The sequence below is a fragment of the Cavia porcellus genome, unplaced genomic scaffold (genome assembly GCF_034190915.1).
Source record: "Cavia porcellus strain 051 isolate PalLab524CR breed Dunkin Hartley unplaced genomic scaffold, mCavPor4.1 scaffold_15, whole genome shotgun sequence".
Classification (NCBI taxonomy): Eukaryota; Metazoa; Chordata; class Mammalia; order Rodentia; family Caviidae; genus Cavia; species Cavia porcellus.
The window spans coordinates 55,381,718-55,398,412 of NW_026947498.1; the positions used below are offsets into that span (position 1 = coordinate 55,381,718).

At 38.3% G+C, this 16,695-nt stretch overlaps 1 protein-coding gene across 1 annotated transcript in view; it reads right to left on the reverse strand.

Annotated features, from left to right (window-relative positions):
- The window catches only part of Morc1 (MORC family CW-type zinc finger 1), a 163,723-nt gene that overhangs the window by 119,932 nt on the left and 27,096 nt on the right, over positions 1–16,695 (reverse strand). The window contains exon 9 of the mRNA XM_063224421.1: positions 6,227–6,352. Within this exon, the coding sequence (XP_063080491.1) occupies positions 6,227–6,352 (126 nt within the window). The remainder of the gene's footprint in view (positions 1–6,226; positions 6,353–16,695) is intronic.

Genomic DNA, 16,695 nt, shown 5'->3' on the forward strand with positions numbered 1-16,695 from the left:
AACCTGAAGCCCCAGCCTCCGGTTTCTTAGCTTTCTGCCCTCTTCCTGTATTTCGCTTTCTTCTGACACATTTCAGGCTGCCACTCTTTTTGATCTTCACACATCTGCCTGCTACCATTCAAACATTTTCAAGTATTGTGGTTATACCTCCTTTCTACACAAACTTACTCATTGAATACTTTCTTTGTGAAAAAAACCTTGGAAAACTTAATGTCAATGAAAAGTATTGAGGGGAATGAAAATTAAAACAATGTAAAAATGTTGCTCCTTAGAAAAGCAAAAATGAAAAAAGTACTATTGATATTAAGTGTTTATTTGCAATGAGAAAAAGGGTACTCTGCTACACTGTGGTATAAGAATAAATTGGTTCCCACTTACTGGGGGTCAGTTAGCAGCAGCTATCAAACTTAGTGGTATGTACACCTTCTGACTCAAGATTTTACTTATCTAATCTGTTCCACAGAAATAACTACACGAGTGTACTGCAGAACCTGGGTACAGCATGACATAGTGTTTTGAATGACTGACTTGATTACAACAACTTACAGAACTTCAAAATTCTTTTGTTTGGGGGGAGGGTCTCACTCTTAGTTCTGTCTGTACTGGAACTCACTATGTGGCTCAGACTGGCCTCAAACTTGCACCAACCCTCCTGCCTCAGCCTCCTGAGTGCTGGGATTACTGGCTGTGTCACCACACCTTACTTATATTTTTATTCACACTTGATTTCTACCCTTACATAAATGTCAAAAAAAAAAGTTGACTAGGGGCTGGGGATTTAGCTCAGCGGCATAAGCACCTGCCTTGCAAGCATGCAGTCATGAGTTCGATCCCTGGTACCAAAAAAAAAAAAAAAAAAGTTGACTAAAACAACAAATATTCTCATTTTTAAGTTGAAAAGATTGTAAGTAAAGAATATTACAATTCTAAACTTTTATCAATGCAGAAGTCAGCCTATAGCTATTTTTTAAGTTATGAATTTATCTCAGAAAATAGTTATAATCATTATTCTTCACAACATATAATGAGGCAGAATCAAGAATTATCTGGCTAGTATAACGCTGACAGTTTTACCAGATGTCAAATGAACTCTCAAACTCAGTGTGTCCAGGATAAAGCGGAAAGAACTTCATCAGTCATCATTTCTAATTCCTACAACAGCCCCTCCCTTCATTCCACACTTTTTAAAATTATTATTCAGGAAAAAGCCCAGAGGGCTTCAGATTCCTCGTTTTGTTTCTACTCCGTGTCTCACCATCAGCAAGGCTAGTCTTCACCCGTCTGTAATCGGGCACTTCTCACCTCTTGCTGAGCTCAGGCCACTGCTGTCGCTCCTTCAGAACACACAAGTATAAGCCGCCTAGTATTTCTTCCTCCCTTTCCCCCTAAAAACAGTTATCTTCTCAGCAGCCAGCGTAGGCTTCTGAACACCCGAGTCAGGTAGCGCCACTCTGCTGCTCAGAAGCTGCCTCCTCCCCCACGGCCACCGCCTCTTGCCATGTTGCCTGAGGCCCTGCTGACTGATCTTCCCCATCGGCCTCATTTCCTGCCAACTGCACTGCCCTACAATGCCTGCCTTTTATACCTGCGATACTGTCCTCTCTTTCTAGAACTATCTTCTCCCAAAATTCTTACACAGCACACTGGGCAGCCCACTCTTCCGTATGTCACCCAGGAGCTCCTGGAACTCAGGCTGTTGTCTAGTTTTCTCTGTCTCTGTCTCTGTCTGTCTGTGTGACCAACAGAATATGACAGAAGTGAAATTATGTGATTTGGAGGCTGAGCTCCAAAAGCTTGAAGGTTCTACTTTGTTCTTCCGAACTGCTCACACTGCTGGTGGACCCATACGGTCCTCTGTAAAGAGAAACACACTCTCCAGCCACCTGAGGGCCAGCATGGGCACCAATCTTCTAGCTCCAGTGAAGCCATCAGCATCCCCAGCCAAAAACTGAGCAACTGCACAAGACACTCTAGAAACAAAACTGGACTATGTCATTGTGAGGAAGGTAAAGAGACTCAAATTCCATCTCACTTGGCTCCCTTCCAAGTGGTAAGTTTATATTAAAGCAATGTTAATGCAAAAACAAGTTCTTCAGACATTTTGACTTTGCTACTTCCCTTCAAGAGTTTTCAAAGGTGCCTATGTTACTCCATTCTTTTTTTTTTTGTTTTGTTTTTGTCTGTTTGAGACAGCGTCTCACTGTGCAGTTCAGGCTGGCCTTGAGCTCATTTTGTAGCCTAGGCTGGTCTCGAACTCGCAACGATCCTCCTGCCTCAGCCTCCTGAGTGCTGGGATTACAGGTGTGAGCCACCACACTCAGTGGTTCCTCCATTTTTTATGCAGGGATTAAATGCCTATAAGACAAGTTATGAATAGACATGCTAAACAGAATACAATCGAGGGAAGAGAAAAATGACACAACACAGATGCTCTTCTGTAGTCCTCCTCTGAATGTGATGGACACACTAAACACAGTAGCTACAGCAATAATAGATGTAACTACAAGAATCCACACATTTTATTTCTTAAACAAGTGTAGAAAAATAGTTATGAAATGTATCACATACTGTTAAAAGTAATACTTCAGAGTTACAGAGTCCTTCTAGGCATAGCTTTAGGTGGCCGATTTATTCCCAGAAGTTTACTGCAGTCAAAGAGGCAAATTAAATGGAATAATAACTTTTAAGTAGCCGTTAGACAAGGTGGGGGATATCACAAACCCAGATTTGAAATTATACTACAGATCTACTATGACAAAAACAGCATGCTACTGGCAAAAACAGACCAAACAACCAATGAACAGATTAGAAGACACAGAAGCAACTCCAGACATACTCAGCCACCTTATCTTTGACAAAGGTCCCAAACATACCCACCAGAAGAAAGTCTCTTTAATAAATGGTGCTGAAAAAACTGGCTTTCCATATGCTGGAGATAAAAATTAGACCCATATTTTTCATGATACACTAAACTAAAATCAAACTGGATGAAAGATCTAAACATTAAGACAGAAACATTAAGTCTGCTTGAAGATAAAATAGGTATAACTCATGAACACGTTGGTATAGGAAACACTTTGGGAACAAAATCCTGATCACACAGGAACAATCACAAAGCATCAACAACTGCATTCTAATTTTGCTTAAAAACTTTTGCACAGCAAAAAGAAAACAAAAAGAAATTACCAACAGAGTAAAGAGACAATCCACAGGGTGGAACAAAAATTTGGCTAACCATTGCTCAAAGAATTACTATCTAGAATATATAAAGAATTAAAAAGTCAAACTTCTCAAATTTAAAGACCCAAACCAAAAATGGGCATCTGAAATGAATAGACATTTCTCAGACGAATAAATAGAAGTGACAAATAAATAAATGAAAAAATATTCATCATCATTGTTCATTCATGAGATGCAAATTAAAACAATGCTGAGATCCCACATCACCCCCAAAGAGTAGTTATTATCAACAAAGCAGCCAATAACAAGTGCTGGAAGGGCTGTGGGGTAAAGGAATGCTTCTCTACTACTGGTGCAAGATAACCACTGTTAAAATCAGTGTGGAGATTCCTCAAAAATTAGGACTACATGTTCTATTCAACCCAGCTATATGCTTCCTAAAAGAGTTAAAAGCAACATATCATAGAGATATATGCACATGCATGCTTATAGTGGCACAGTTCTTAATAGCCAAACCTTGGAAACAGTCCAAATGCCCATCAGTTGGCAAAGATGTGGCTTTTCTATTCAATGGAGTACTACTCGGCCATAAAGAAGGAAAAGCTTGAGATATTTATAGATAAATGGATACACCCTGAGCATATACTTCTAAGTGATATAAATCAGACACACATGTAAATACTGCACTGTTTCTCTGGTGGGGGAAGCTGAAAGTGTAAATAAGGACCAAAATGTGTAATAGGTGTTGTGAAATAGGAAGAAAATGTTCAAATGGGGAGGGAGGGGAACAAGGGAGGGTGGTGGGACAAAAGAAATAAGGGAAAAGTTTTTAAAAAGAAGAAATAAAATGGACACAACACTTTTATGAATGATTGGGGAGGAGGGGCTGAAGGGAGGGAAGAGGAATGGGAAAAAAGAACCAAGTTCTATCATTTAGGTACAAATATTCTAGATGAATGTGATCATTATATAAACCTAAAATGTACCAACAAAACTGATTTGAAACTTGAAATAATAACACATTAGCTCCTAAAAAACAGCTTTTAGATACCTTACCAGAGAAAAATAGGATCACTTCCAGTACTGATCTATTTTAAAACAGCTATTAGAGCTATCCTGCCTTGTGCAAAAGCAAAAAAAGTAGGGGTTTTCCTATCAGAAGTGTGAAAACACAGAGAAAATGCAAGATTGTTCCACTAGGGAATCTATGAGGGAAATCATATGCAAGCAAAGATGGTGAATAGAAAGATAAGTCCTAAGCCATAAAAAAATACTTTCCGTATCACAGATATCAAATACATGATTTCACAATCTATCAAAGGACTAAGTGAAACTTGGCAAAGGTTTAAGTTCCCTTAAGTCTCCTTTAGGAAACAAACACATATGTATATGACACCTTAGACATATTTTCTAGCAATATATCTCTAAGAACATCACTTTGAAAGAGGAATGGATGATACACTACATGGAAGACAAGCATTGCTTTGTAGGAGTAATTTAGGCATATGAGTCTCAATTCACTAAAATTTCCTCAGAAAATAAAGACAAACACATTATTTTCTTCTTATTTAAATGTTGGTTTTTCTTCCAGAGGTAACAAATATCCTCTTTCCTTCTCCCTCTCTCCATCTCTCTCTTTTTGCAATACAGGGAAACAAATCCAGGACCTTTAAAGCACTCTACCACTGAGCTACAGTCCCCAGCTCGGTTTACACCATTTTTTATTCAAACTCATTGAGAGAAATAATTAAACCACCTTATGATTGATCCAGTAGATTCTGGGTACTCCAGAACACTGAGATCAATGAAAACATTATTTTGCTTACCAGGAAAAAAACATAGTGTTTTACAGGAAAAATCTTGAGCTATGTATACTTTTAAGATTATCTTTAGTATAATCAGAAAGCAAAAATAAAACTTTGCAGGACCCCACTGGTGAATAGTCACTGTTCAATACAAAGACCTGTATTTTGGGATATTATTGTAGATGTGAATGATTGTGAGACTGTAGGACAGCAATGACTCGTTAGGAAAATAAGACAACATGAAAAAATGTAGCATTAATGTAACACAGTGCAAGGAGCATCAAATATGGGATAGTAAATAACTGGAGCTAGAATTTTAAATTCTTATTGAGATACCTAAAATGGTGATGATGAAATCTAATCCATGGAGTCACTGAAGAAATCAAAGGATTATGTAAGTAAAAGAACTCTCCAAATATTGTGTTTCTCCTAGTAAATAGTAAGTTCCTTAAAATTTTGAATTAATTTTAGATTTTTTATCTATTACTTGGTAAAAATCTCAGATTCACAGATTTTGATGACTTTTTCTGTCTACTGATAAACAACTACCCACCAATCACACCAAAAAAAAATTCTGATTGCATGAATAGCTGGACAAAATAGATTTCATAGTACGCAAATGTAAACTTAAAATAGCTTAAGCTAAATATAAAAGTAAATAAAATAAAAATGGGCCATGTTAAAATATAAATAACATATGTAAGCAATATGAATGCACACAATCATGCATTGCTTACCAATAAGGACAGGTTTTGAGAAATGTGCCATTAAGCATAGAATGTACTTAGAGTGACATTATCACTAGGAGACATGATTGCATATGCGATACAAGCATCAAACATGCAATCTGTCATTGACTAACACATCAGCATGTACTGTAAGACTGTACATGATTTAACATTTCAGTGTATTAGGTCAGTAGAAAATATAAGTGAATTGTGATCTGCTAATGCAATCAGTCACAATCAAAGCTGAGATTTGCTGAAATGAAAAGCAAGTTTCTACTTCGGAGTGTTTACCTAAATTAGCATGTTTACTGCAGTGTGCTCCTGTTTCTGCCAAATACATCGCCATACATGAATACTCACCAGCAAACTTCCCTAATGCAGTTTGAAACATTTGCAATGCAAAACACTGTGTCAAAATCAGTGCCTTCACTTTGACAATTTATATCTATTTAATGACATATCAATTTTATAAATGAAAACTCTAGAAAAAATAATTGAAATAAGGCAAGTTACCTAGGTCTGTAGAGGCAATAGCACAGGTGTTTTGTTTGAACTTTTTTGGCTTGAATGAATATTTTCATAGAAGGGTCAAAATACAGGACAGATGTGTACGCTCTAAAGGACCACGTCTCTGTAAAACTGAAAGAGAAAATACCAAAGACCACAATGTAGAGGACACAACACTGATTTCTCTTTGAGAATGAAAAATTAGTCTTTATACTGAAAGCTTCAGAAAACTTTTCTCTAAAACAAATGATTCTACAAATACCAGAAAATCTTGCAACACTCATTTCATTAAACAGCCTCTAAATACAACATTTTGGTTACAAGTAAACTTTTTCTTGATACTAACTTGATGCTAAGTACTGTTACATCATCAATAGAAAACACACTTTCTGTTAAAGCTGCTGATCAGGAAGCACAAAATCAGGTCAAATAAACAAAATACCCCTCCTGTTCTAACATAATTAAAAGAATCTAGGCCGGGGTGGCTGTTTGTACCACTGAAAGCTCTAAAATGTTCATAATCATCGACTAGGCTTGCATGGATGCTACACATTTTCCATTAAGTCATCATAAATAAATACAATTTAAAGGTTTCATTTGTTTTTAGGATTATGAAGAGATAGAAAGCTTTTTTCTGTAAGTGCAATAAGTACCAAAATAAATATGGGTAACTGACAACAGGATAAATAAATAGCAAAATAAAGGGTGGGAAGACACTAAAACAAAAGTAGAAATATGTAAATAATCCACGAAGAAAGCTACTCTTGTGAAACCGCACACCCCTGGGAAATCACTGTAACATTGTACACCAACAACTCTGGAGGCATTCTACTTTGAAGTTCATTTATGAACTATAATTCTCCACTTAAACAAGACATAAAGATTAAAATTAAGCCCAGCCATGCTGCAGAAGTGACATTCTCCACTTCCAGGTTACAGAAAATGCTACTGTAGCAGTTTTCAAGGTTCAGCAGAAAGCAGGCAGCAGTAAACACACGGTTATTTTACAATTCTCTCTCAGTGCAGAGACAAAGGGAATGGAAGGAACTCCGAGGCCTGTCTGAGGAGGGCTGCTCAACAGGATCGCCCCACTGTCAGGGGCCAAGTAAAAAAGACTGAACCCCAAGGAATGAAGCAGTAAGAAAGATGAAGGTTTCCACATGCTGCAAATTAAAATTAGATCCATGTCTTGGAAGCCAAAAGAACTCTGCAGGTTTCCTGGTCAGGTACAAGCTCCCCAGGCACGATCTGACACTCAATGAAAGGTCAGGAATGTCTTTCAGATGTTCAAAAAGAAATTCTCTCTCTGCAAGCCTGGAGTAGAATTTCCCGATATAAATTATATGAAAGAGTCCAGTCTGTGGCCACTATTCCATAAGTACTAATGCATTTTTTAATGTAACCAAAGTGGTGCCGCACTACAGTAACCTGGCTGCTTTTAGCATGCCAGAATCTGCAAAGTTAAGTGTCTCTTAATGTACAAAGAAAAGAAAAAAGTTTTCTTGGAATGCTATAAGCACTCCAAGAATTTTTGCCATTGTTTAAATCTTTTCTAGAGCTTCAGAAATTGCCTTGGAGCCAGTAGCTTCCCCTTTTCACTCTCCTCAAACCTGATGGATTTAAAGGTGAAAGTCAAAGAGGAATTCAAAACCAAGTTGGATAATTTGAGAAACACAGGTTTAAAAAGTTCTGACTGGCCCATATAGGTGCGCATATAGTTTGATGCACATACACATGTACGTGCATAACACATAGATATATTTACGTGTGTAATATAACACTGGTACTTCTGTATTTTGACAGTTCAAATTTTTGCTCATTCAGTGAGGATTGGTGGGTACTCATGCACGCTGGAAATCCTCAAAGAACTCCCCTAGGTTAGAAGATCCACTGGAAGACCGCGGTCTCGGCATATGACTGTGTGTGTAGCTAAGATTTATCTCAGAGTTGCAATAAGAAAATGCAGAGGTTCATGGGCAAAACATAGGTGAAATCTGAGTCTGGAGGAATCCAGCTGTTGGCTTTTTATATTTTCTTCCTCTCATGAAGGGTCACATAGAGCATACTCTTCCCCCAGCTATGAAACCACAGCAATATTTCCTAAGTATCTGCTAGGAAAGCTTCTTAAGAGACTCAAAGTCACATAGGCAGCTTCTGGTTGGCATGTTATCAAAGCTCCATGGTCACAGAAGCGAAGTAGGTTGTCAGCATAAGTCATCCTATTTGCATAACCTAGACATAGCAACTCACCTTTACCAGTGAGAAGAAATTTTCTATCACTATTGGGAATTGCCAATCAATCAAGTTGTGAAAAGCCAACCATGGTCAACTTTATCAAAAGGCTTTCTAAGGGTTGACATCTGCATTGTTTAATCTTTTCTACCTACATGCCTGCTTTTGCAAGCTCTTGTTTGTGATGGAAGAGAATGATAATATCACTAATGTGTGAGGTCTGTGATAGAAAGAAACCAAAGAAGGCTAATTATAAAAGCCGTACTCTCAGTTCCCCGACACAGCACAATGCCTTCTCCTCCATAAGCCATGACATAGCCAGTGCTTTGCTCACTCTTTGTCGGCAACTTTTCATTTCCAAGGATGCAGCTTTAGACCTCACTTCATCTCAAAGTTCTTCTTGAGGTGGCGACCTCTGTGCTCCACAACTCCCTTCACAGTATTTGTCACTTAGGGTCACCACTGCCTGGTTACTTGTTCCCTATCAGGCTGTAAACTCCAGGAGGCTGGCATCCTCACGGTTAATATTTGTTGAATGCATGAGACTTGTTCAAAATTTCCCTGGCTTAACTTAAAATAAACAGCAAAGAACTCTGTATATAAGAAATATTTTTAATAAAAAATCATCTATGATGACAATGCTATTAGTCTTTAGAGCTAAAGTCATTCACTTGAAAATTGACACACAATTGTGCTCAATATGAAAGAAAAAAACATTTGTTCTCTATTCAGGGCTTTTTCTGTCTTGTTTCTCTTCAAACATCTTTCTTTAATGTCTCTTTACATTTTGCCTCAGGTCTCCATATCTCTACAATCTGTATCCTTCTCTTTCACTATGAGAAACTGAAAAAAAGGGGGGAAAAGAAAAAAAACTTATAATACACACAGGGTGGGCATGCACAGAATTGCAAAACAAATATGAAAAAGAGTATTTTAAACTAGATCTTAGTCTGGAACATAACACGATGAGAAAGAACAGAATCAGTGTTACTGCCCCCTGCCTAGCCTGTATTTAGAATTAGTCTCCAATTTAGTTTCTAGCTGTGACTATGACCTCTTTTATCTCTTGACCTGTACACATTATCCTGCTGCTATTTTCAATGTTGCTATTTTCAATGTTGCCTCATGCCATGGGATTTCATGGATAGACTGGTGCAATGTGATCACTAAATAGTATTATGGGTACAACATGGGCCAGAAGGTGAGAGTCTATGGCCAGTCACATCTCCTTTATCTACTGATGCAGACATTCAGTGGCTGGAGTCTGAGAATGTGAGGTTTTTAAAGCTATCCAAGCATTTATTTAACTCTGTGAGGTTTGGAAACTACTGTCTGGTAGATTGAGTGGACAGGTACCATATGAAGCAAGTTGACTAAAAAAGGAAAACAGACTTACAGGTGTGTAGTTCTAGGGCATCAGCCAAGAAATATGCCCCCTACATTTACCTACACTGAGCAAACAGACAACAGACCCAATCTAGCCCCACAACTGACTTTATGCTATGGTTTGAGTGTCTCCATCAAGAATTATGTTGAGAAGCAAGTACCTCCCCTCCCTGGTAATCGGTGGCAGTGTGGCAGACTGCGGCCCTTCCAGGGGGAGAACCAGAGCAGCTCCTGAGATCCACACGATGTTGGAACTTACAACACTGGGAAGCCAAGCAAGCACCTCCCCTCCCTGGTAATCGGTGGCAGTGTGGCAGACTGCGGCCCTTCCAGGGGGAGAACCAGAGCAGCTCCTGAGATCCACACGATGTTGGAACTTACAACACTGGGAAGCCAAGCAAGCACCTCCCCTCCCTGGTAATCGGTGGCAGTGTGGCAGACTGCAGCTCTTCCAGGGGGAGAACCAGCAGCAGCTCCTGAGATCCACGCCACATTGGAACTTAGGACACTGTGACACCAAACAACCAGCCTGCCTCCCTGCTAAGCAATAGTGAACCTATTGATGCACGGCCTAGAGTCAAATATCCCACTTCCTCTACACCCCTCCCCCACACCGCTGTGCCACCCATTAGCAAATGGGAGCCAGAAATCTGAGCATCTCCTGGGAGGCTGACCATAGCAAATAAGGGGAACTTCCCTTCTACCATCTCTTTGAAGGCAAATATTTTTATTGCCGTTTTGCTCTTTTCTGATTAATGGTACTGCTCTATTCAATATTCTGTTTTGCTACATTCTATAGTGGTCTATATTTCATCTCAATTTGATATATGAGATTGAAAGAACAACTGTTATGAAGATAACAAAATATACTGCGATACCTATTACTGTTATCCCGGTAACCTGCTGTGAAGTTCTGTACCAATTTCACTGTGTGATCTTACTTGGCTTTATTCTGTCTTGTTCTGTTGTATACTTTCAAAATAAAATTTAAAAAAAAAAGAATTATGTTGAAATTCAATTCCAATTATGCAACATTAAGAAGTGGGACTTTGTTATAGTTAACTGGTTGTATCAACTTGAGTGAGAAACACTCAACTAAATTGGATCATCATAGTTCTTGGTGTAGCTGAGGGGATTCACTGAAGATCTGCTAAGATTTACTGGGTATGACAGCAGCTAATGGATTTTCCACAAAAAATGGCATGAAAGAGAAACAAGGAAGGCAGGTTCACTTCTGTTTCTTTGGAAGAACCCCAATCTTTAACCTACATTAGATCTTGTCTCCTAACTTCCATCACAGACCCTTCAGCCTCCTGATACAGACTTGTGTGAGACATCATGACAAGCTCCAAGACTTTGACTGGATCCTTCAGCTCTCCAGTGTACAGACAGACCTTTTGCCCTCTTCCACACCTGACTCTGTAGGTGGTCACTTTAAACCAATCTTGTAAATTCTTACAAATTTGTATATATTGTATTAAATCTATTTCTCTAGTAAGCACTGCTGGATACAGATTTTGATATCAAGAGTGGGTTATTTTTATGAATGACACTGGCTTTAGATGCATGTAGAATGGAACAATTTTAGAGTGAAGAAGGCTTCCACCCAAAAGAAGGTTTGGAAGGCCAGACAGTGTGTCCCTGAGAAGGCAATGTGTGAAGCTATAGTGCGAAGCTGAAGCTGCAGTAGAGACCCCAGAAAATTGGAGAATCCAAGAAAGTGGATCATCTAAGGAAAGCTCTAAGGAGTGAGCAAAGCTGACTCAAGAGGGAAGCCTTGACCTTCTGGGAGAACATGGTGGACAGATAACAGCAGCTATGGAAGCTCTCTGAGATTGCCAGCTTAGAATCCAAGAATGGTGCAATGTGAGGAGTCCTAAGCAAGGGGAGATATACCCTGCTGACCCAAGAACGAACTAAGCTGAGAGAAACCAACTGGAAATGCAATCCCGGTGCTATAACAGGAACAGATGAAATCTCAGGGCAGAAGCTGGAACCAGAAACACTGGAAGCTGAGATTTGAATTTCCTGCTGCCACTGCTGCGTCTGAATTGACACAGCAGGGAGAGAGACGCATGAGAGCGAGAATGAGCGAACGGAGTTCAGAGTGGGACTGGCAGGGAGCCCTGCATCGACCTGTGGTGAGTGAGAGGAACAGGGACTCTTCCATAGACTAGGAGGCTCCAACAGAGGACATTCTGGGACCGGGCAGACTAGCCGGAACAGGACGCTGCAGTGACTTTAGTCGCATATTCCCCTCTCAAGCAGAATTGGTGGGGAGCTCTTGGCCTGGGTGATGCCCTGGACTAAGACCCAATAGGCTAGCCCAAACCAGGTCCCAGCACCTGGCGGTGCACCCTAGCATTGAAGCCTTCAGTAGGTTGACCTGGAGGGGCAAGCCTAGCACAGGCTGAACAAGTCTGTGTCTCCCTAGTACACTCCAGTGGGCGGGAACACCTAGCCAGTGCAATTTGAACAAACTGTAACCGACAAAAAAAAAAAAAGAAAAAAAAAACTGGGCCTCCTATATATGCTTGTGTGGAAGAACAAAAAGTATGGGAAGAGGGAGCAACAACAAAGGGTCCTCAGTCCCCAATTGTGAGAACACTGATCGAGGAAAGCTGAATGCAAAGGAGAATGAGGACAGAAAACATGCAATACCAGACATGGCACCAACAGACATAATGCAATATCTCCGGAGCCTCATAGATGAGTTAAAAAGTAAAGTATTTAATGAAATAAAGCAAAATATAAGTAGAATAGTTAGAGAAATGCTAAGCACCACCCAAGGAAAAACAGATGGTGGAATGGAAGAACAGAAAAAAAGGGGAGAATTGCTTGAGGGAGAACATAGAGAAAACATAAAATAGGTGAAGCAGGTTCAAAGAGATTACCAGGAAACTAAAAATGCTATTGAAAGCAGGCATAACAGCTTGAAAGAAACTAAAGATAGATTAACTGAACTGGAGGACAAATTTGTAATGTGGGAGCATGAAATGAAAAAAATTCTTAAAAATAAAGAAACAAACAGCAATAATACAAAGGCTAGAAGATGATAAGAGGATCTATAACTTAAGAATTAAGAACATAAAAGAAGAAGTAGGGACACAAACAAATGAACTACAAAAGCTACTCGCAAAAATAATCAAGAGAATTTCCCTAATTTAGCAAAAGATAAAGATACTCAGATGCATGAGGCATACAGGACCCCAGCCACCTACAACCCAAACAGAGCTACACCCAGACATATAATAAAATTCCAGAAATCCTATATAAGAACAGAATATTAAAAGACATCAGAGACAAGAAACAGATCACTTACAAGGGAACACCCATCAGAATTACAGCAGGCTTCTCAGCACAAACCATCAAATCATGAAGACCGTAGGGGGAAATAATTCAAGCTTTGAAAGATAATAACCTCCAGCCAAGATTGATATATCCTGCACAGCTGTCTCTAGAAATTGATGGAAAAACAAGGTGCTTCCAGGATAAAGAGGAACTAGGGGAATTTGCAACCACCAATTCAACTCTACAGAGAATACTGCAGGACGTTTTAAAGAGAAAAATACCAAGATTCCAGAAACAGTGGCAGAGAGGTCACAATGAATGGAGCAGAAAGTGAAATGAAGAAGACAAACTGACAACTAATGACAGAAAAAGAGCTCAACAGAAATGAGGCAGAGAAGGTTAGATGGTAGGAACAGCTATTTTCATGAAAACAAGACATCATAATAGCTAGTGCTGATTCAATATCATCTTGTTTTGAAGTCCCATCAAGCTTTTGTTCTTCTGTTTCCATCAGTCTTAACATATTGTGTCTTATTGGATTTTATTATATGTGATAATATAAACAAAAACTTTTATACACAAGGAGATTATACAGAAACCATTGTTCATTTTCTGTTAGTTGGTTCTAAATACCTTGTAATACTGTCATTCTCTTGAATGGTTTTACATTGTCTTGATATGTTTGATGCTACAGTATATGAAGTTATACTCAAAGATTTCAAGGAAAGAGACACTATGGTAACTACTTTTATGTGGGTATTATCTTGTGTTGAAACGCTGTTTTGCTTAAATGGTTATGTTTTGACCTGCGCTGTTTTGTTATGCCCGCTTTTATATCCTTTTTTTAATTTACTTTTTTATTTTTATCCTTTTAATTAAGGGAAAAATAAATAAAAAATAGCAGGATATATTATAGTAACCCACTTTGATTTCCTTTTAGCTTAATTTGAAACCCTGTATTGCTCTCACCATCTTGTTTTGACTGATTTTCCTCTATTCTGTTTTGCTTGATAGTACCAAGTTCAAAAGTATAGGCAACAACTGTGAAGACAGTAAGATTCATTATGACACTCATTCTAGTTGACTATTATCTTCTTTTGAAGACCTGTAATGTCTCCAATGTTTTGGTTTTATTGGTTTTGTTCTTTACTGTTTTGTTCAATTTTATTATAACTGATGATATAGGCAATTCTTTTTAAGATAGCAAGAGGCATTATGGTAACCATTGTTGATCACCTTGTATTTTGTTTTTACATTATGTATTATGTCCATCCTATTTATTTGGCTGACTCTGTTCTGTTATGTCACATTTGGTTTTACTCTCTTTAAAAAAAAGTAATAAGAACTGTGGGAGTAATAAAACCCAAAGTGTGTAATTGCTATTGTAAAAAGAGAGGAAAAGAAAGTGCTCTAAAGGATATAACTGCATGTATATTTAAGTGTATAAGATAGGTAACCATATTACTGAGTTTTGTTGGATCACTGAACAGAACTGTTTGCGGTCTCACTGTTTGAGTGTCCACTTTATATGCTTTAATTTTGTAACTTGAATAACTATTTCTAAGATGACAATATGTAATCTATTAACTAGTGATTTCCTACTGTTTATTTTTTCTGAAATTCTGTATCACTTGTACCCCTTTTCTGCTTTTCTTTTTCTCCTTAAATAAATTTTTTAAAAAAAGACACAATCCTTGAGAGTGCAACTATATCCAATACCATAGGGGTGGAGATGTAAACTTAGGACTTTACATCTTGCCACAGATTTCCTTGGATGCTGGACATGAAACTATGGTCTTAATGTCTCTCCATTGTGTTTTGGACTTCCTTTGTCCCTTTCTATCCCCAATTTGTGTCTTTTGGGGTGGAAATGTTTATCTTGGACGTATGTCACTGTATGTTGGAAGTGTTTCACTTCCTTTTCATTTATACAGCTAAGTGTCTGCCTTAAATCTCAGAGAAGACTTAGAACTTTTCAGCAATACTTACACTTTTAAGACTTTGGCAACTCTTAGAGTTTATGCCTTTTGAATAATGGGATGCATATGACTCTTTGGGGCAAGGGTCAGAATGTTATGATTTGTGTCTAGATACCGCCCTCCCAGAAAGCCTCGTGCAGTCACTGATGGGGAGTGCTGAAGACGGCTGGATTAGTGTACACAATTTGAGGATTAACGATATGATGCTGGGATTAAGGGAACTCCATGCTGGGCTTCTTGGAGGCTGCTAACCTGGATGGAATATAAAGTAACAGGAAGAAGTTACTGTGCTACTCACTGCTTCACTGCCTCTGCCTGCTCTGCTTTGCCATGAACTGTTTTTGCTCTTCAATGTCCCTCTGCCATGCTACCCTGACTTAGAGCCAGTCAACTATGCACCGAGGCCTCTACAAACTATGAGGCAAAATAAATCTTTCCTCCTTTACCTTGGGGTGTCAAGTATTTTGTTGCATCAATAAAAATAACTAAGATAGACCTACTGGAATCTAAAAGAATGTCTGCCATTATGTATCAATTAATAAATAAATTAATGATTTAGCTGGTTAATGGATTACAGTGAGAATGGAGTCTGTTATAAGAGTCTGCTTGACTCTGCCTTTTGCATGTGTTCTTTTGTATATTTAACGCACTGTGATGCTTTGGGAAGGCCTCCATCAGATTCAAGTCCTTGACCTTGGACCTCCTAATAGAACCATGAGTGAATAACCTACTCTTTATAACTAGTATTAAGTATTTTGTAATAGCAACAGATAATAATCTAAGACAGTTTATAAAGCCCATGATTCAAAAATGATCCTAAATTCCAAACTCTAGACTAAAGTAGGTCTTTTTTGCAGTATCGCAGAAGTGTCATATTTTATTCATGAAAATACATATTGTAAGCAGAATTATTTTCTAAATTTATTGGTATGTTTCTTGGAAAATCTCAGAAGACTTCTTAAAGTTGAAATTAACAAGGTCTGTATTATCTTGAATATAAAGATATGCATGGCATAAAGACTTTTAAGTAGTTTAAATTCCAAACTTTGGAGAGACTAACAAAATTTATTTTTAGGGTAAATTAAACCTAAGAGAAATGTCAATTTAAAGAGATAATTTAAAAAGAAAAGTTAAAAGCTCCACAAAATAATTTGGCCTTTCTCTCATAATGAAGGGGATGTCACTGGAGACTTCTACACAGAAATAGTTTACAAAATTGCTCTGGCTTCTACAGAGGGACAGGGTGGTGTTATTTTTGGAAGGTCAAGGGTAGAAGCAGAGAAACTGTGCACCAGTGGGAAGACTATTACACTAATCCAGCTAACAGACTGTGGTGGCTTTGGTCTATGATTATAGCATTAGAGGTGACAACTGGTAGATCGGGATCTATTTTGAAGGCAGAGTTAATATGACCTAAGCCCATTAAGAGTCCTCCAATCTCCTAAACTTGAGACATTTCTAGGAAAATGGGTTCACCTTGATATCATACTCTTAACTGAAATAAATCAGACATGCATACTCAAACATCACATGGTTTCTTGGGTATAAGAAACCATGTAAAAATGTAAGTACCAAATGCGTAATGGA